This window comes from Panulirus ornatus, chromosome 8, assembly GCF_036320965.1.
Source record: "Panulirus ornatus isolate Po-2019 chromosome 8, ASM3632096v1, whole genome shotgun sequence".
Classification (NCBI taxonomy): Eukaryota; Metazoa; Arthropoda; class Malacostraca; order Decapoda; family Palinuridae; genus Panulirus; species Panulirus ornatus.
This window is the reverse complement of record NC_092231.1, coordinates 32642453-32663713: the sequence shown is the minus strand read 5'-3', so window position 1 is coordinate 32663713 and position 21261 is coordinate 32642453. Positions and strand designations below refer to the sequence as shown.

The window sequence follows — 21261 nt, the reverse complement described above, 5'->3', positions numbered from 1 at the left end:
ACCCCCTCCCACCATATGCGCGCGAGGTAGCGCTACAAAAAGACAACAAAGGCCACATTCGTTCACACTCAGTCTCTAGCTGTCATGTAATAATGCACCGAAACCACAGCTCCCTTTCCACATCCAGGCCCTACAGAATTTTCCATGGTTTACCCCAGACGTTTGACATCCCCTGGTTCAATCCATTGACAGCACGTCGACCTCAGTATACCACATCGTTCTAATTCACTTTATTCCTTGCACGCCTTTCACCCTCCTGCATGTTCAGGCCCCGATCACTCAAAATCTTTTTCACTCCATCCTTCCACCTCCAATTTGGTTTCCCACTTCTCGTTCCCTCCACATCTGACACATATATCCTCTTGGTCAATCTTTCCTCACTCATTCTCTCCATGTGACCAAACCATTTCAAAACACACTCTTCTGCTCTCTCAATCACACTTATTATTACCACACATCTCTCTTACCCTTTCCTTTCTTACTCGATCAAACCACCTCACACCACAGATTGTCCTCAAACATCTCATTTCCAGAACATCCACCCTCCTGCGCACAACTCTATCCATAGCCCACGCCTCGCAACCATACAACATTGTTGGAATCACTGTTCCTTCAAACATACCCATTTTTACTTTCCGGGATAATGTTCTCGACTTCCACACATTCTTCAAGGCTCCCAGAATTTTCGCCCCCTCCCCCATCCTACGATTCACTTCCGCTTTCATGGTTCCATCCGCTGCCAAATCCACTCCCAGATATCTAAAACACTTCACTTCCTCCAGTTTTTCTCCATTCAAACTCACCTCCCTATTGACTTGACCTTCAACCCTACTGTACCTAATAACCTTACTCTTATTCACATTTACTCTCAACTTTCTTCTTTCACACACTTTACCAAACTCAGTCACTAGCTTCTGCAGTTTCTCACATGAATCAGCCACCAGCGCTGTATCATCAGCGAACAACAACTGACTCACTTCCCAAGCTCTCTCATCCACAACAGACTTCATACTTGCCACTCTTTCCAAAACTCTTGCATTCACCTCCCTAAAAACCCCATCCATAAACAAATTAAACAACCATGGAGACATCACACACCCCTGCCGCAAACCTGCATTCACTGAGATCCAATCACTTTCCTCTCTTCCCACACGTACACATGCCTTACATCCTCGATAAAAACTTTTCACTGCTTCTAACAACTTGCCTCCCACACCATATATCCTTAATACCTTCCACAGAGCATCTCTGTCAACTCTATCATATGCCTTCTCCAGATCCATAAATGCTACATACAAATCCATTTGCTTTTCTAAGTATTTCTCACATACATTCTTCAAAGCAAACACCTGATCCACACATCCTCTACCACTTCTGAAACCACACTGCTCTTCCCCAATCTGATGCTCTGTACATGCCTTCACCCTCTCAATCAATACCCTCCCATATAATTTACCAGGAATACTCAACAAACTTATACCTCTGTAATATGAGCACTCACTCTTATCCCCTTTGCCTTTGTACAATGGCAATATAAAAGCATTCCGCCAATCCTCAGGCACCTCACCATGAATCATACATACATTAAATAACCTTACCAACCAGTCAACAATACAGTCACCCCCTTTTTTAATAAACTCCACTGCAATACCATCCAAGCCCGCTGCCTTGCCGGTTTTCATCTTCCGCAAAGCTTTCACTACCTCTTCTCTGTTTACCAAATCATTTTCCCTAACCCTCTCACTTTGCACACCACCTCGACCAAAACACCCTGTATCTGCCACTCTATCATCAAACACATTCAACAAACCTTCAAAATACTCACTCCGTCTCCTTCTCACATCACCACTACTTGTTATCACCTCCCCATTAGCCCCCTTCACTGAAGTTCCCGTTTGTTTCCATGTCTTACGCACTTTATTTACCTCCTTCCAAAACATCTTTTTATTCTCCCTAAAATTTAATGATACTCTTTCACCCCAACTCTCATTTGCCCTCTTTTTCACCTCTTGCACCTTTCTCTTGACCTCCTGCCTCTTTCTTTTATACATCTCCCACTCATTTGCATTTTTTCCTTACAAAAATCGTCCAAATGCCTCTCTCTTCTCTTTCACTAATCTCTTACTTCTTCATCCCACCACTCACTACCTTTTCTAATCTGCCCACCTCCCACCCTTCTCATGCCACAAGCATCTTTTGCGCAAGCCATCACTGATTCCCTAAATACATCCCATTCCTCTCCCACTCCCCTTACCTCCTTTGTTCTCACCTTTTTCCATTCTGTATTCAGTCTCTCCTGGTACTTCCTCTTACAAGTCTCCTTCCCAGGCTCACTTACTCTCACCACTCTCTTCACCCCAACATTTTTTCTTCTTTTCTAAAACCTCTACAAATCTTCACCTTTGCCTCCACAAGATAATGATCAGACATCCCTCCAGTTGCACCTCTCAGCACATTAACATCCAAAAGTCTCTCTTTCGCGCGCCTATCAATTAATACGTAATCCAATAACGCTCTCTGGCCATCTCTCCTACTTACATACGTATACTTATGTATATATCTCTTTTTAAACCAGGTATTCCCAATCACCAGTCCTTTTTCAGCACATAAATCTACAAGCTCTTCACCATTTCCATTTACAACACTGAACACCCCATGTATACCAATTATTCCCTCCACTGCCACATTACTCACCTTTGCATTCAAATCATCCATCACTATAACCCGGTCTCGTGCATCAAAACCACTAACACACTCATTCAGCTGTTCCCAAAACATTTGCTTCTCATGATCTTTCTTCTCATGCCCAGGTGCATATGCACCAATAATCACCCATCTCTCTCCATCAACTTTCAGTTTTACCCATATCAATCTAGAGTTTACTTTCTTACACTCTATCACATACTCCCACCACTTCTGTTTCAGGAGTAGTGCTACTCCTTCCCTTGCTCTTGTCCTCTCACTAACCCCTGACTTTACTCCCAAGACATTCCCAAACCACTCTTCCCCTTTACCCTTGAGCTTCGTTTCACTCAGAGCCAAAACATCCAGGTTCCTTTCCTCAAACATACTACCTATCTCTCCTTTTTTCTCATCTTGGTTACATTCACACACATTTAGACACCCCAATCTGAGCCTTCGAGGAGGATGAGCACTCCCCGCGTGACTCCTGTTTCCCCTTTTAGAAAGTCTCTAGCTGTCATGTAATATCGCACCGAAACCACAGCTCCCTTTCCACATCCAGGCCCCACAGAACTTTCCATGGTTTACCCCAGACGCTTCACATGCCCTGGTTCAATCCATTGCCATTGACAGCAAATCGACCCCGGTATACCACATCGTTCTAATTCAATCTATTCCTTGCACGCCTTTCACCCTCCTGCATGTTCAGGCCCCGATCACTCAAAATATTTTTCACTGCATCTTTCCACCTCCAATTTGGTCTACCACTTCTCGTTCCCTCCACCTCTGACACATATATCCTCTTGGTCAATATTCCCTCACTCATTCTCTCCATGTGACCAAACCATTTCAAAACACCCTCCTCTGGTCTCTCAACCACACTCTTTTTATTACCACACATCTCTCTTACCCTATTATTACTTACTCGATGAAACCACCTCACACCATATATTGTCCTCAAACATCTCATTTCCAGAACATCCACCCTCCTCCATACAACTCTATCCATAGCCCACGCCTCGCAACCATATAACTTTGTTGGAACCACTATTCCTTCAAACATACCCATTTTTGCTTTCCGAGATAATGTTCTCGACTTCCAAACATTCTTCAAGGCTCCCAGAATTTTTGCCCCTCCCCCACCCTATGATTCACTTCTGCTTCCATGGTTCCATCCGCTGCCAAATCCACTCCCAGATATCTAAAACACTTCACTTCCTCTATTTTTCTCCATTCAAACTTACCTCCCAATTGACTTGACCCTCAACCCTAATGTACCTAATAACCTTGCTCTCATTCACATTTACTCTCAACTTTCTTCTCTCACACACTTTACCAGACTCAGTCACCAGCTTCTGCAGTTTCTCACATGAATCAGCCACCAGCGTTGTATCATCAGCGAACAACAACTTACTTCCCAAGCTCTCTCATCCACAACAGACTGCATACTTGCCCCTCTTTCCAAAACTCTTGCATATATATATATATATATATATATATTTTTTTTTTTTTTATACTTTGTCGCTGTCTCCCGCGTTTGCGGGGTAGCGCAAGGAAACAGACGAAAGAAATGGCCCAACCCCCCCCCCCCCCCCCATACACATGTACATACGTCCACACACGCAAATATACATACCTACACAGCTTTCCATGGCCCACCCCAGACGCCCCACACGCCCCGATTCAATCCACCGACAGCACGTCAACCCCTGTACACCACATCCCTCCAATTCACTCTATTCCTTGCCCTCCTTTCACCCTCCTGCATGTTCAGGCCCCGATCACACAAAATCTTTTTCACTCCATCTTTCCACCTCCAATTTGGTCTCCCTCTTCTCCTCGTTCCCTCCACCTCCGACACATATATCCTCTTGGTCAATCTTTCCTCACTCATTCTCTCCATGTGCCCAAACCATTTCAAAACACCCTCTTCTGCTCTCTCAACCACGCTCTTTTTATTTCCACACATCTCTCTTACCCTTACGTTACTTACTCTATCAAACCACCTCACACCACACATTGTCCTCAAACATCTCATTTCCAGCACATCCATCCTCCTGCGCACATCTCTATCCATAGCCCACGCCTCGCAACCATACAACATTGTTGGAACCACTATTCCTTCAAACATACCCATTTTTGCTTTCCGAGATAATGTTCTCGACTTCCACACATTTTTCAAGGCTCCCAAAATTTTCGCCCCCTCCCCCACCCTATGATCCACTTCCGCTTCCATGGTTCCATCCGCTGCCAGATCCACTCCCAGATATCTAAAACACTTCACTTCCTCCAGTTTTTCTCCATTCAAACTCACCTCCCAATTGACTTGACCCTCAACCCTACTGTACCTAATAACCTTGCTCTTATTCACATTTACTCTTAACTTTCTTCTTCCACACACTTTACCAAACTCAGTCACCAGCTTCTGCAGTTTCTCACATGAATCAGCCACCAGCGCTGTATCATCAGCGAACAACAACTGACTCACTTCCCAAGCTCTCTCATCCCCAACAGACTTCATACTTGCCCCTCTTTCCAGGACTCTTGCATTTACCTCCCTAACAACCCCATCCATAAACAAATTAAACAACCATGGAGACATCACACACCCCTGCCGCAAACCTACATTCACTGAGAACCAATCACTTTCCTCCCTTCCTACACGTACACATGCCTTACATCCTCGATAAAAACTTTTCACTGCTTCTAACAACTTGCCTCCCACACCATATATTCTTAATACCTTCCACAGAGCATCTCTATCAACTCTATCATATGCCTTCTCCAGATCCATAAATGCTACATACAAATCCATTTGCTTTTCTAAGTATTTCTCACATACATTCTTCAAAGCAAACACCTGATCCACACATCCTCTACCACTTCTGAAACCGCACTGCTCTTCCCCAATCTGATGCTCTGTACATGCCTTCACCCTCTCAATCAGTACCCTCCCATATAATTTACCAGGAATACTCAACAAACTTATACCTCTGTAATTTGAGCACTCACTCTTATCCCCTTTGCCTTTGTACAATGGCACTATGCACGCATTCCGCCAATCCTCAGGCACCTCACCATGAGTCATACATACATTAAATAACCTTACCAACCAGTCAACAATACAGTCACCCCCTTTTTTAATAAATTCCACTGCAATACCATCCAAACCTGCTGCCTTGCCGGCTTTCATCTTCCGCAAAGCTTTTACTACCTCTTCTCTGTTTACCAAATCATTTTCCCTAACCCTCTCACTTTGCACACCACCTCGACCAAAACACCCTATATCTGCCACTCTGTCATCAGACACATTCAACAAACCTTCAAAATACTCATTCCATCTCCTTCTCACATCACCGCTACTTGTTATCACCTCCCCATTTACGCCCTTCACTGAAGTTCCCATTTGCTCCCTTGTCTTACGCACCCTATTTACCTCCTTCCAGAACATCTTTTTATTCTCCCTAAAATTTACTGATAGTCTCTCACCCCAACTCTCATTTGCCCTTTTTTTCACCTCTTGTACCTTTCTCTTGACCTCCTGTCTCTTTCTTTTATACTTCTCCCACTCAATTGCATTTTTTCCCTGCAAAAATCGTCCAAATGCCTCTCTCTTCTCTTTCACTAATACTCTTACTTCTTCATCCCACCACTCACTACCCTTTCTAAACAGCCCACCTCCCACTCTTCTCATGCCACAAGCATCTTTTGCGCAATCCATCACTGATTCCCTAAATACATCCCATTCCTCCCCCACTCCCCTTACTTCCATTGTTCTCACCTTTTTCCATTCTGTACACAGTCTCTCCTGGTACTTCCCCACACAGGTCTCCTTCCCAAGCTCACTCACTCTCACCACCTTCTTCACCCCAACATTCACTCCTCTTTTCTGAAAACCCATACTAATCTTCACCTTAGCCTCCACAAGATAATGATCAGACATCCCTCCAGTTGCACCTCTCAACACATTAACATCCAAAAGTCTCTCTTTCGCACGCCTGTCAATTAACACGTAATCCAATAACGCTCTCTGGCCATCTCTCCTACTTACATAAGTATACTTATGTATATCTCGCTTTTTAAACCAGGTATTCCCAATCATCAGTCCTTTTTCAGCACATAAATCTACAAGCTCTTCACCATTTCCATTTACAACACTGAACACCCCATGCATACCAATTATTCCCTCAACTGCCACATTACTCACCTTTGCATTCAAATCACCCATCACTATAACCCGGTCTCGTGCATCAAAACCGCTAACACACTCATTCAGCTGTTCCCAAAACACTTGCCTCTCATGATCTTTCTTCTCATGCCCAGGTGCATATGCACCAATAATCACCCATCTCTCTCCATCAACTTTCAATTTTACCCATATTAATCGAGAATTTACTTTCTTACATTCTATCACATACTCCCACAACTCCTGTTTCAGGAGTATTGCTACTCCTTCCCTTGCTCTTGTCCTCTCACTAACCCCTGACTTCACTCCCCAGACATTTCCAAACCACTCTTCCCCTTTACCCTTGAGCTTCGTTTCACTCAGAGCCAAAACATCCAGGTTCCTTTCCTCAAACATACTACCTATCTCTCCTTTTTTCACATCTTGGTTACATCCACACACATTTAGGCACCCCACTCTGAGCCTTCGAGGAGGATGATCACTCCCCGCGTGACTCCTTCTTCTGTTTCCCATTTTAGAAAGTTAATACAAGGAGGGGGGGATTTCCGGCCCCCCGCTCCCGTCCCCTCTAGTCGCTTTCTACGACACGCGAGGAATACGTGGGAAGTATTCTTTCACCCCTATCCCCAGGGATAACATACATATATATATACATATACACACACACATATATATATATATATATATATATATATATATATATATATATATATATATATATATATATATATATATATATATATATATATATATATATATATATATATATATATATATATGTGAGGGGATATTCCCTCTAAAGCTCAGTCCTCTGTTCTCAACGTTACCTTGCTAACGCGAGAAATGGCGGATATTTATATAAGAAAAAGATATATATATATATATATATATATATATATATATATATATATATATATATATATATATATATATATATATATATATATATATATATATATTCTTATTGAATATATGTATGTATGGGTTTTCAGAAAAGAAGAGTGAATGTTGGGGTGAAGAGGGTGGTGAGAGTAAGTGAGCTTGAGAAGGAGACCTGTGTGAGGAAGTACCAGGAGAGACTGAGTACAGAATGGAAAAAGGTGAGAACAATGGAAGTAAGGGGAGTGGGGGAGGAATGGAATGTATTTAGGGAATCAGTGATGGATTGCGCAAAAGATGCTTGTGGCATGAGAAGAGTGGGAGGTGGGTTGATTAGAAAGGGTAGTGAGTGGTGGGATGAAGAAGTGAGAGTATTAGTGAAAGAGAAGAGAGAGGCATTTGGACGATTTTTGCAGGGAAAAAATGTAATTGAGTGGGAGATGTATAAAAGAAAGAGACAGGAGGTCAAGAGAAAGGTGCAAGAGGTGAAAAAAAGGGCAAATGAGAGTTGGGGTGAGAGAGTATCATTAAATTTTAGGGAGAATAAAAAGATGTTCTGGAAGGAGGTAAATAAAGTGCGTAAGACAAGGGAGCAAATGGGAACTTCAGTGAAGGGCGCAAATGGGGAGGTGATAACAAGTAGTGGTGATGTGAGAAGGAGATGGAGTGAGTATTTTGAAGGTTTGTTGAATGTGTTTGATGATAGAGTGGCAGATATAGGGTGTTTTGGTCGAGGTGGTGTGCAAAGTGAGAGGGTTAGGGAAAATGATTTGGTAAACAGAGAAGAGGTAGTGAAAGCTTTGCGGAAGATGAAAGCCGGCAAGGCAGTAGGTTTGGATGGTATTGCAGTGGAATTTATTAAAAAAGGGGGTGACTGGTTGGTAAGGTTATTTAATGTATGTATGACTCATGGTGAGGTGCCTGAGGATTGGCGGAATGCGTGCATAGTGCCATTGTACAAAGGCAAAGGGGATAAGAGTGAGTGCTCAAATTACAGAGGTATAAGTTTGTTGAGTATTCCTGGTAAATTATATGGGAGGGTATTGATTGAGAGGGTGAAGGCATGTACAGAGCATCAGATTGGGGAAGAGCAGTGTGGTTTCAGAAGTGGTAGAGGATGTGTGGATCAGGTGTTTGCTTTGAAGAATGTATGTGAGAAATACTTAGAAAAGCAAATGGATTTGTATGTAGCATTTATGGATCTGGAGAAGGCATATGATAGAGTTGATAGAGATGCTCTGTGGAAGGTATTAAGAATATATGGTGTGGGAGGAAAGTTGTTAGAAGCAGTGAAAAGTTTTTATCGAGGATGTAAGGCATGTGTACGTGTAGGAAGAGAGGAAAGTGATTGGTTCTCAGTGAATGTAGGTTTGCGGCAGGGGTGTGTGATGTCTCCATGGTTGTTTAATTTGTTTATGGATGGGGTTGTTAGGGAGGTAAATGCAAGAGTTTTGGAAAGAGGTGCAAGTATGAAGTCTGTTGGGGATGAGAGAGCTTGGGATGTGAGTCAGTTGTTGTTCGCTGATGATACAGCGCTGGTGGCTGATTCATGTGAGAAACTGCAGAAGCTGGTGACTGAGTTTGGTAAAGTGTGTGGAAGAAGAAAGTTAAGAGTAAATGTGAATAAGAGCAAGGTTATTAGGTACAGTAGGGTTGAGGGTCAAGTCAATTGGGAGGTGAGTTTGAATGGAGAAAAACTGGAGGAAGTGAAGTGTTTTAGATATCTGGGAGTGGATCTGGCAGCGGATGGAACCATGGAAGCGGAAGTGGATCATAGGGTGGGGGAGGGGGCGAAAATTCTGGGGGCCTTGAAGAATGTGTGGAAGTCGAGAACATTATCTCGGAAAGCAAAAATGGGTATGTTTGAAGGAATAGTGGTTCCAACAATGTTGTATGGTTGCAAGGCGTGGGCTATGGATAGAGTTGTGCGCAGGAGGATGGATGTGCTGGAAATGAGATGTTTGAGGACAATGTGTGGTGTGTGGTGGTTTGATCGAGTGAGTAACGTAAGGGTAAGAGAGATGTGTGGAAATAAAAAGAGCGTGGTTGAGAGAGCAGAAGAGGGTGTTTTGAAGTGGTTTGGGCACATGGAGAGAATGAGTGAGGAAAGATTGACCAAGAGGATATATGTGTCGGAGGTGGAAGGAAAGAGGAGAAGAGGGAGACCAAATTGGAGGTGGAAAGATGGAGTGAAAAAGATTTTGAGTGATCGGGGCCTGAACATGTAGGAGGGTGAAAGGAGGGCAAGGAATAGAGTGAATTGGAGCGATGTGGTATACCGGGGTTGACGTGCTGTTAGTGGATTGAATCAAGGCATGTGAAGCGTCTGGGGTAAACCATGGAAAGCTGTGTAGGTATGTATATTTGCGTGTGTGGACGTATGTATATACATGTGTATGGGGGGGGGGGGGGGGGGGTTGGGCCATTTCTTTCGTCTGTTTCCTTGCGCTACCTCGCAAACGCGGGAGACAGCGACAAAGTATAATATTAAAAAAAAAAAAAAATATTCTTAAGAGTCCACGGGGAAAATGAAACACGATAAGTTCTAAAGTGCATTTTCGTGTAATAATCACATCATCAGAGGAGACACAAGAGAGGAATATAACAGTCAGTTGATATGCAACGAAGAGACGTAGCTAGGAAGCCATTTGGTAAACATCCGATCGTCCAAGACAGATAACGAGCGTATCATAAAGTCATTATTTTACAAATTTTATCATCAATATAGTTATCTAATTTGTATAGACCATCACTAATATTAAGATTATAACTCTTTGTCAATTAATAATAGAAGATTCTATGATATTTCTCGTGGTAATAGAGTTAGAGTTAATAACTGAGATGGCATTACTCCAGTCAATACAATAATCATAGTTTTTAACGTGATTAAACAAGGCATTTGATTCTTGTCTCGTTCTTATACTACATTTATGTTGCTTATGTCTAACAGAAAGATCCTTACCAGTCTGACCAACATAAAACTTATCACAGTCTCTACATGGCACTTTATAGATGCACCCAGATGAGTAATAATGGGTATATGAGCATACATTGGTTGGTTTTCTGTGTATGCTAAACTTAAACTCGTTTCCTTGCCTATGGATCATGCAATCTTAAAATGGTAACATACCATTATTTTCATTTTCTACAGTAAATTTGATGGAAGGTACTAAATTGTTAAGTAAGGGGAGAAATATTTGTAAATTTTCATTTGTTGGCCAAACACAAAGAACATCACCTACATACCTAAACCAGATTGCATTAGAAGGTAAGATACCCTTTAGTAATTTCGTTTCAAAAAATTACATATAAAGATCACTTAGTACAGGTGAAAGAGGGTTACACATTGGCATACCAAATTTTTTAGCATAATAATCTCCACTGAATTGAAATACACAGTCTTTAAAACACAATTTTATCAATTCAATGAAAACAGACTTTGAAACAGGCAAAAGAATATCATCCAACACATCAAAATCTATATGGCCAACTGGAACTTTTGTGAAAAGTGAGGAAAGCTAACAATTTTGAAATCAAAATTAACATTGATTTTTTTAAGCTTGTCAACTAAATCTACATTGTTCATGATATTAGAATTTGATATCTTACCCACTAAAGGGCTTAATAAAGAATCTAACCATTTTGACAATTTATATGTGATGGAGCCTACTGAACTCACTATAGGTCTTGCTGGAAAATCTTATTTATGTGTTTTGATAAGTCCATACATATATGGCAATGAAGGGAACAAAGATATGCTTTTGATAAGAGAACCATTACCTTTCAACAACAACGTCAGTTCGTTATTGAAATGGGAATCAACTGCTTTTAGGGGATTCTTACCGAGTTTAGAATATGTTGTGTCATTTAAAAGATTATTCATTAAAGATAAATAATTAATTTTGTCCACGTGTGACAGTAAGTTCCGTAAAATTGTTGACTACTGGTAATGTGATGAGGATGGGATTTGACCGGTCTAGACCCCAGTTGTTCATGGATGTGAGACGAAGGGTATTCGGTTACTAGTAAATTTCCCTATTTGAGGGGAAGTGGGGAGGGTTGTGTGTGTGTGGGGTTGGAGGTGTGGGGTAGGCCTGGGTAACAAGATGTGTGTTCAACTATTTTTCTTATGTTATTGTTTCTTGGTAATTCTTTCATAATGATTTGGTTGATAATTCACCTGGGGACAGATTAAAGTTCTAAGTATTAGCAATCAAGACAGATTCAATGACGTTACTGACAACATAATCAGAAGACGGGTACAATGTGACTGGGTTGTTGAGGTCTACAGAGTGATCGTCTTCATGACAGTGTTTTGCGATCGCATTTTTTTGCTGAATGACGGTGCCCACAGCATCTCTCACTTACAGTTTTGCTGGTCAGGCCAATGTATACATCTTTATATGCCTTACATTTAACGGTGTAAACTCCCGATTTTCAAATAATTTGGCTTACTTTTCATCAAGGTCTTACTGATCGTATTATTGTACTGGAAGGCAACATTAAAAGCCCTGATTTTGGTACCTGTCTTACATTAGCTAAGTTAGGAGAATAGGGCAACACTAAACATTTAGACCTATCATCATTTTCCGAATCTTTGTTACTAGGTGCATAAAATGTCTTCGTAGCTTTTCAGTAAGAGTTCTTCACAAACCACTTACGATAACATAACTGCCGGTAGATATGTCTTATATGACAACATTCGTCTGTACCAGACTTACGGGATCACATATCCAGGACACGGTGGCTGAAGTCTTGTATATACAAAAACAACAGAGGACTGGATTCTCGCCCAGCACTAACACTAGACTGATGCTTGTGAATTCTTAAGTCAATTCTTTTCCCGTTTGTCCCAGACAAAGCCTAGCCGAAGCCAGGTACCCATTTTATCGACCAGCCCCGAGGGGAGGATGAACGGCTGGGTTGTCTGTGGCTCGGCTGCTGCGACCTAGATTCACAGACTCGGCCTCGGGTGGCCCGTGAACGCGTCATGGTCAGCAACGCTAACGCTGCAGCCAATAATCTCCCTTCTGGCTCACAAACACTGATCATGTATGCTCGCCACGTTTGTTGAAACTGTTCATCTGCCGCACTAATAATGTTCCTACCTGTTCTCTCTCGAACAATATATGTATTTCTGTCCACTACTTCACGCAAACTCCTGGGCACTTCTGTTTCAGTGTGTGTGTGTGTGTGTGTGTGTGTGTGTGTGTGTGTGTGTGTGTAATTGCTTATCTGAACTGTACGTGAAGGGAGTTTTAAACTCGTGGCACTCGATCTCTCGAAAATTCTTTACTGTCAAACACTGGAAGGGGACAGAAGAGGCTCGTCAGAGTAGCCTTTTCCAAATAGGTCAAGATGACCTATATTGTGTATATATATATATATATATATATATATATATATATATATATATATATATATATATATATATATATTTAACTATTCGCCATTTCCCGCGTTAGCGAGGTAGCGTTAAGAACAGAGGACTGGGCCTTTTTTGGAATATCCTCACCTGGCCCCCTCTGTTCCTTCTTTTGGAAAAAAAAAAAAACGAGAGGGGAGGATTTCCAGCCCCCCGCTCCCTCCCCTTTTAGTCGCCTTCTACGACACGCAGGGAATACGTGGGAAGTATTCTTAATCCCCTATCCCCAGGGATAACATATATATATATATATATATATATACATATATATATATATATATATATATATATATATATATATATATATATATATATATATATATCACCTCCCCATTTGCGCCCTTCACTGAAGTTCCCATTTGCTCCCTTGTCTTACGCACTTTATTTACCTCCTTCCAGAACATCTTTTTATTCTCCCTAAAATTTATCGATACTCTCTCACCCCAACTCTCATTTGCCCTCTTTTTCACCTCTTGCACCTTTCTCTTGACCTCCTGTCTCTTTCTTTTATACATCTCCCACTCAATTGCATTTTTTCCCTGCAAAAATCGTCCAAATGCCTCTCTCTTCTCTCACTAATAATCTTACTTCTTCATTCCACCACTCACTACCCTTTCTAATCAACCCACCTCCCACTCTTCTCATGCCACAAGCATCTTTTGCGCAATCCATCACTGATTCCCTAAATACATCCCATTCCTCCCCCACTCCCCTTACTTCCATTGTTCTCACAAGTAGTGGTGATGTGAGAAGGAGATGGAGTGAGTATTTTGAAGGTTTGTTGAATGTGTTTGATGATAGAGTGGCAGATATAGGGTGTTTTGGTCGAGGTGGTGTGCAAAGTGAGAGGGTTAGGGAAAATGATTTGGTAAACAGAGAAGAGGTAGTAAAAACTTTGCGGAAGATGAAAGCCGGCAAGGCAGCAGGTTTGGATGGTATTGCAGTGGAGTTTATTAAAAAAGGGGGTGACTGTATTATTGACTGGTTGGTAAGGTTATTTAATGTATGTATGACTCATGGTGAGGTGCCTGAGGATTGGCGGAATGCGTGCATAGTGCCATTGTACAAAGGCAAAGGGGATAAGAGTGAGTGCTCAAATTACAGAGGTATAAGTTTGTTGAGTATTCCTGGTAAATTATATGGGAGGGTATTGATTGAGAGGGTGAAGGCATGTACAGAGCATCAGATTGGGGAAGAGCAGTGTGGTTTCAGAAGTGGTAGAGGATGTGTGGATCAGGTGTTTGCTTTGAAGAATGTATGTGAGAAATACTTAGAAAAGCAAATGGATTTGTATGTAGCATTTATGGATCTGGAGAAGGCATATGATAGAGTTGATAGAGATGCTCTGTGGAAGGTATTAAGAATATATGGTGTGGGAGGAAAGTTGTTAGAAGCAGTGAAAAGTTTTTATCGAGGATGTAAGGCATGTGTACGTGTAGGAAGAGAGGAAAGTGATTGGTTCTCAGTGAATGTAGGTTTGCGGCAGGGGTGTGTGATGTCTCCATGGTTGTTTAATTTGTTTATGGATGGGGTTGTTAGGGAGGTGAATGCAAGAGTTTTGGAAAGAGGGGCAAGTATGAAGTCTGTTGGGGATGAGAGAGCTTGGGAAGTGAGTCAGTTGTTGTTCGCTGATGATACAGCGCTGGTGGCTGATTCATGTGAGAAACTGCAGAAGCTATTGACTGAGTTTGGTAAAGTGTGTGAAAGAAGAAAGTTAAGAGTAAATGTGAATAAGAGCAAGGTAATTAGGTACAGTAGGGTTGAGGGTCAAGTCAATTGGGAGGTAAGTTTGTATGGAGAAAAACTGGAGGAAGTAAAGTGTTTTAGATATCTGGGAGTGGATCTGGCAGCGGATGGAACCATGGAAGCGGAAGTGGATCATAGGGTAGGGGGAGGGGGCGAAAATCCTGGGAGCCTTGAAGAATGTGTGGAAGTCGAGAACATTATCTCGGAAAGCAAAAATGGGTATGTTTGAAGGAATAGTGGTTCCAACAATGTTGTATGGTTGCGAGGCGTGGGCTATGGATAGAGTTGTGCGCAGGAGGATGGATGTGCTGGAAATGAGATGTTTGAGGACAATGTGTGGTGTGAGGTGGTTTGATCGAGTAAGTAACGTAAGGGTAAGAGAGATGTGTTGAAATAAAAAGAGCGTGGTTGAGAGAGCAGAAGAGGGTGTTTTGAAATGGTTTGGGCACATGGAGAGAATGAGTGAGGAAAGATTGACCAAGAGGATATATGTGTCGGAGGTGGAGGGAACGAGGAGAAGAGGGAGACCAAATTGGAGGTGGAAAGATGGAGTGAAAAAGATTTTGTGTGATCGGGGCCTGAACATGCAGGAGGGTGAAAGGAGGGCAAGGAATAGAGTGAATTGGAACGATGTGGTATACCGGGGTTGACGTGCTGTCAGTGGATTGAATCAAGGCATGTGAGGCGTCTGGGGGTAAACAATGGAAAGCTGTGTAGGTATGTATATTTGCGTGTGTGGACGTATGTATATACATGTGTATGGGGGGGGGGGGTTGGGCCATTTCTTTCGTCTGTTTCCTTGCGCTACCTCGCAAACGCGGGAGACAGCGACAAAGTATATAAAAAAAAAAAAAAAATATATATATATATATATATATATATATATATATATATATATATATATATATATATATATATATTTAACTATTCGCCATTTCCCGCGTTAGCGAGGTAGCGTTAAGAACAGAGGACTGGGCCTTTTTTGGAATATCCTCACCTGGCCCCCTCTGTTCCTTCTTTTGGAAAAAAAAAAAAAAACGAGAGGGGAGGATTTCCAGCCCCCCGCTCCCTCCCCTTTTAGTCGCCTTCTACGACACGCAGGGAATACGTGGGAAGTATTCTTAATCCCCTATCCCCAGGGATAACATATATATATATATATATATATATATATATATATATATATATATATATATATATATATATATATATCACCTCCCCATTTGCGCCCTTCACTGAAGTTCCCATTTGCTCCCTTGTCTTACGCACTTTATTTACCTCCTTCCAGAACATCTTTTTATTCTCCCTAAAATTTAACGATACTCTCTCACCCCAACTCTCATTTGCCCTCTTTTTCACCTCTTGCACCTTTCTCTTGACCTCCTGTCTCTTTCTTTTATACATCTCCCACTCAATTGCATTTTTTCCCTGCAAAAATCGTCCAAATGCCCCTCTCTTCTCTCACTAATAATCTTACTTCTTCATTCCACCACTCACTACCCTTTCTAATCAACCCACCTCCCACTCTTCTCATGCCACAAGCATCTTTTGCGCAATCCATCACTGATTCCCTAAATACATCCCATTCCTCCCCCACTCCTCTTACTTCCATTGTTCTCACAAGTAGTGGTGATGTGAGAAGGAGATGGAGTGAGTATTTTGAAGGTTTGTTGAATGTGTTTGATGATAGAGTGGCAGATATAGGGTGTTTTGGTCGAGGTGGTGTGCAAAGTGAGAGGGTTAGGGAAAATGATTTGGTAAACAGAGAAGAGGTAGTAAAAACTTTGCGGAAGATGAAAGCCGGCAAGGCAGCAGGTTTGGATGGTATTGCAGTGGAATTTATTAAAAAAGGGGGTGACTGTATCATTGACTGGTTGGTAAGGTTATTTAATGTATGTATGACTCATGGTGAGGTGCCTGAGGATTGGCGGAATGCGTGCATAGTGCCATTGTACAAAGGCAAAGGGGATAAGAGTGAGTGCTCAAATTACAGAGGTATAAGTTTGTTGAGTATTCCTGGTAAATTATATGGGAGGGTATTGATTGAGAGGGTGAAGGCAGGTACAGAGCATCAGATTGGGGAAGAGCAGTGTGGTTTCAGAAGTGGTAGAGGATGTGTGGATCAGGTGTTTGCTTTGAAGAATGTATGTGAGAAATACTTAGAAAAGCAAATGGATTTGTATGTAGCATTTATGAATCTGGAGAAGGCATATGATAGAGTTGATAGAGATGCTCTGTGGAAGGTATTAAGAATATATGGTGTGGGAGGCAAGTTGTTAGAAGCAGTGAAAAGTTTTTATCGAGGATGTAAGGCATGTGTACGTGTAGGAAGAGAGGAAAGTGATTGGTTCTCAGTGAATGTAGGTTTGCGGCAGGGGTGTGTGATGTCTCCATGGTTGTTTAATTTGTTTATGGATGGGGTTGTTAGGGAGGTGAATGCAAGAGTTTTGGAAAGAGGGGCAAGTATGAAGTCTGTTGGGGATGAGAGAGCTTGGGAAGTGAGTCAGTTGTTGTTCGCTGATGATACAGCGCTGGTGGCTGATTCATGTGAGAAACTGCAGAAGCTATTGACTGAGTTTGGTAAAGTGTGTGAAAGAAGAAAGTTAAGAGTAAATGTGAATAAGAGCAAGGTAATTAGGTACAGTAGGGTTGAGGGTCAAGTCAATTGGGAGGTAAGTTTGTATGGAGAAAAACTGGAGGAAGTAAAGTGTTTTAGATATCTGGGAGTGGATCTGGCAGCGGATGGAACCATGGAAGCGGAAGTGGATCATAGGGTGGGGGAGGGGGCGAAAATCCTGGGAGCTTTGAAGAATGTGTGGAAGTCGAGAACATTATCTCGGAAAGCAAAAATGGGTATGTTTGAAGGAATAGTGGTTCCAACAATGTTGTATGGTTGCGAGGCGTGGGCTATGGATAGAGTTGTGCGCAGGAGGATGGATGTGCTGGAAATGAGATGTTTGAGGACAATGTGTGGTGTGAGGTGGTTTGATCGAGTAAGTAACGTAAGGGTAAGAGATGTGTGGAAATAAAAAGAGCGTGGTTGAGAGAGCAGAAGAGGGTGTTTTAAAATGGTTTGGGCACATGGAGAGAATGAGTGAGGAAAGATTGACCAAGAGGATATATGTGTCGGAGGTGGAGGGAACGAGGAGAAGTGGGAGACCAAATTGGAGGTGGAAAGATGGAGTGAAAAAGATTTTGTGTGATCGGGGCCTGAACATGCAGAAGGGTGAAAGGAGGGCAAGGAATAGAGTGAGTTGGATCGATGTGGTATACCGGGGTTGACGTGCTGTCAGTGGATTGAATCAGGGCATGTGAAGCGTCTGGGGTAAACCATGGAAAGCTGTGTAGGTATGTATATTTGCGTGTGTGGACGTATGCATATACATGTGTATTTGGGGTGGGTTGGGCCATTTCTTTCGTCTGTTTCCTTGCGCTACCTCGCAAACGCGGGAGACAGCGACAAAGCAAAAAAAAAAAGTATATATATATATATATGTATATATATATATATATATATATATATATATATATATATATATATATATATATGTGTGTGTGTGTGTGTGTGTGTGTGTGTATATATATATATATATATATATATATTTTTTTTTTTTTTTTTTTTTATACATCGTCGCTGTCTCCCGCGTTTGCGAGGTAGCGCAAGGAAACAGACGAAAGAAATGGCCCAACCCCCCCATACACATGTACATACACACGTCCACACACGCAAATATACATACCTACACAGCTTTCCATGGTTTACCCCGGACGCTTCACATGCCTTGATTCAATCCACTGACAGCACGTCGTTGTCTCCCGCGTTAGCGAGGTAGCGCAAGGAAACAGACGAAAGAATGGCCCAACCCACCCACATACACATGTATATACATACACGTCCAAACACGCACATATACATACCTATACATTCCAACGTATACATATATATACATAAACAGACATATACATATATACACATGTACATAATTCATACTTGCTGCCTCTACTCATTCCCGTTGCCACCCTGTCACTCATATTCCTATGAGTCCACGGGGAAACTGAAACACGATAAGTTCCCAAGTGTACTTTCGTGTAATAATCACATCATCAGGGGAGATACAAGAAAGAAATATAAGTCAGGTGATATACAACGAGGAGACGTAGCTAGGAAGCTATTTGGTAAACAAGAAATTGTCCAAGACAGAGAACGAGCGTATCATAAACTTATTATGTATACAAGAAGGGGAATATTTTACAAGTTTTATCAACAATAAAACTGTCCAATTTGTATAGACCTTCACTAATATTAAGATTATAATTCTTTGTGTGTGTAATAACAGAAGATTCAATTATATTTCTCGTGGTACTGGAGTTAGAGTTAATAACTGAGATGGCATTATTCCAGTCAATACAATGATCACAGTCTTTAACGAGATTAAACAAGGCATTTGATTTTATTCATTATGTCTCTGCTCTCCCTTTTTTTTTCTTATCCTCGCGTGAGACTCCGTCGTGCTTGCTCACGTATACCCTGCAAATGCTGTCTGGCTGGAGGGCCGTCTTTATGTTTGCCAATGCATATCTCGAACATCCTTTGCTTCTTGACATTTCATTACACCTTAGTTTCCTCTCTCTCTCTCTCTCTCTCTCTCTCTCTCTCTCTCTCTCTCTCTCTCTCTCTCTCTCTCTCTCTCTCTCTCTCTCTCACCACTCTATTTATTCAAGGATAGAGGCAGCCGTACTCTTACCTTTCTGTAAATCCCTCAGAACTCTCATCACAACGTCCTGGTTCCTTGCTACTAAACTCCATTTCCCAAAATAGGTCACCATTGACATTGTTGACGTTTGTGTAGTTTCCACGATCATGTCTCTTTGTCTCCTCCCACTCTGCTGTTTTAATGTCCTTATTCATCACGTCAAACGCAAGTATTACGTGAAAATTTTTCGTACTTGGTGTTATATGATAGTTACCTATGCTAATACGTTTGAAGATAAGGTATACTAATGATGGTATTTCAGCCCTTCTCATCCTAGCTTGCGTACTGATAAATTGGTGCAGGAAATGTTTCGGTATTAATCCCCCCCCTCCCTATTCGGTCTCTTTATCATTGAAATCCCTCACTATCAGTACTGTATCACCCCTAAGAAATGTGTTTTACACCTTCATGTATCATTCTGATTATTCCTTCTTTATCATTATTGTACAATTGTTCTAGATTGTTGATTTTCGAGGATTTTTATATCATCACCACTTTGCACGTGTGTGTGTGTGTGTGTGTGAAAATGTCCATTTCCTTTCCTATATTCGTTTCATTTAGGTTTTTAATTATTTGTTGTTTTATTATTAATGTTGTGTTAGTTTCGTTATTACATCATCTTCACAGTGTTCAGCTCACTGATTTGTAAAGACTGTGTGTTGTGTGTGTCCAGGACGTGTCCAGAGTCCTGGAGGAGGTGGCGAAAGTCAAGTGTTCCTATATGCCGTACGTTCAGGGCATGACCGTCAACGCATCCGTCCTACACCTGGTGGGCTGCAGCCTGCAGGAGAAGGTCAGAATAAAAGGTTTCGGGGCAGTGGGGTCAGGAGGAGAGGGTTGGGGGAAAATCTGTATTTTGTAGGTTTGGCAGAAACAGAGAAATCGAACTAGAGCAGTTATGCTGGTCGGGTACATCATTACATTTGTGTCATGAAGCTTATATATCAAGTACTTTAAAAAGATTATTTCATTATGCATTTTAAGGTCCTCTAAACCAGGGGGTTCTCAAACTTCTTTTTGACCCGCAACTCAGTGGAGTGTTCGTTTTTCACCGACCCACTGTGGCTTAATATTTTGACAGTCCTCCCTTTCGCGTCCTTCTCAAACATTTCTGCCTAATGTCAACCCGTTATCGTAAATCATAAATCATCCCAACACATCCCATTGAGCTATCTATCATAGTTTCACTAGAATTGGCTCCCTACCTGAACATCCACATGACAGATAAACAGGCTAGACTTCACGTGCCTCACCTCACACGCCTGCGCCTCAAGCTCGTACCCAACAGTGTCATTCATATTTTCCAAATTCACTTTAACGGCCACGTCCGCCATAGCTAACGTATTACCACTGATCCAAGTTAGATGCAGAAAATCCATTAAACGCTCCATTCCACCCCTTCCTCCTCTTCCATACTCTTTTTGGTCCCACGGCTCATGGCCTAAATCCTTAGTGAATCAAAACAGGTTGACTTATGGAAAAGGGAAGGTGACCCAAAATACACTTTGTATCCCCTGATGGAATCACTCCCAGAGGCCATGTAATAACTGCCACTTACTTCGAACACTTTGCGCAACAGTGTAACTCAC

At 41.8% G+C, this 21261-nt stretch overlaps 1 protein-coding gene across 1 annotated transcript in view; it reads left to right on the top strand.

Annotated features, from left to right (window-relative positions):
* LOC139749891 (uncharacterized) overlaps positions 1–21261 on the top strand; it is a 226424-nt gene that overhangs the window by 33097 nt on the left and 172066 nt on the right. The window contains exon 3 of the mRNA XM_071664275.1: positions 20346–20465. Coding sequence (XP_071520376.1) covers positions 20346–20465 — 120 coding nt within the window. The remainder of the gene's footprint in view (positions 1–20345; positions 20466–21261) is intronic.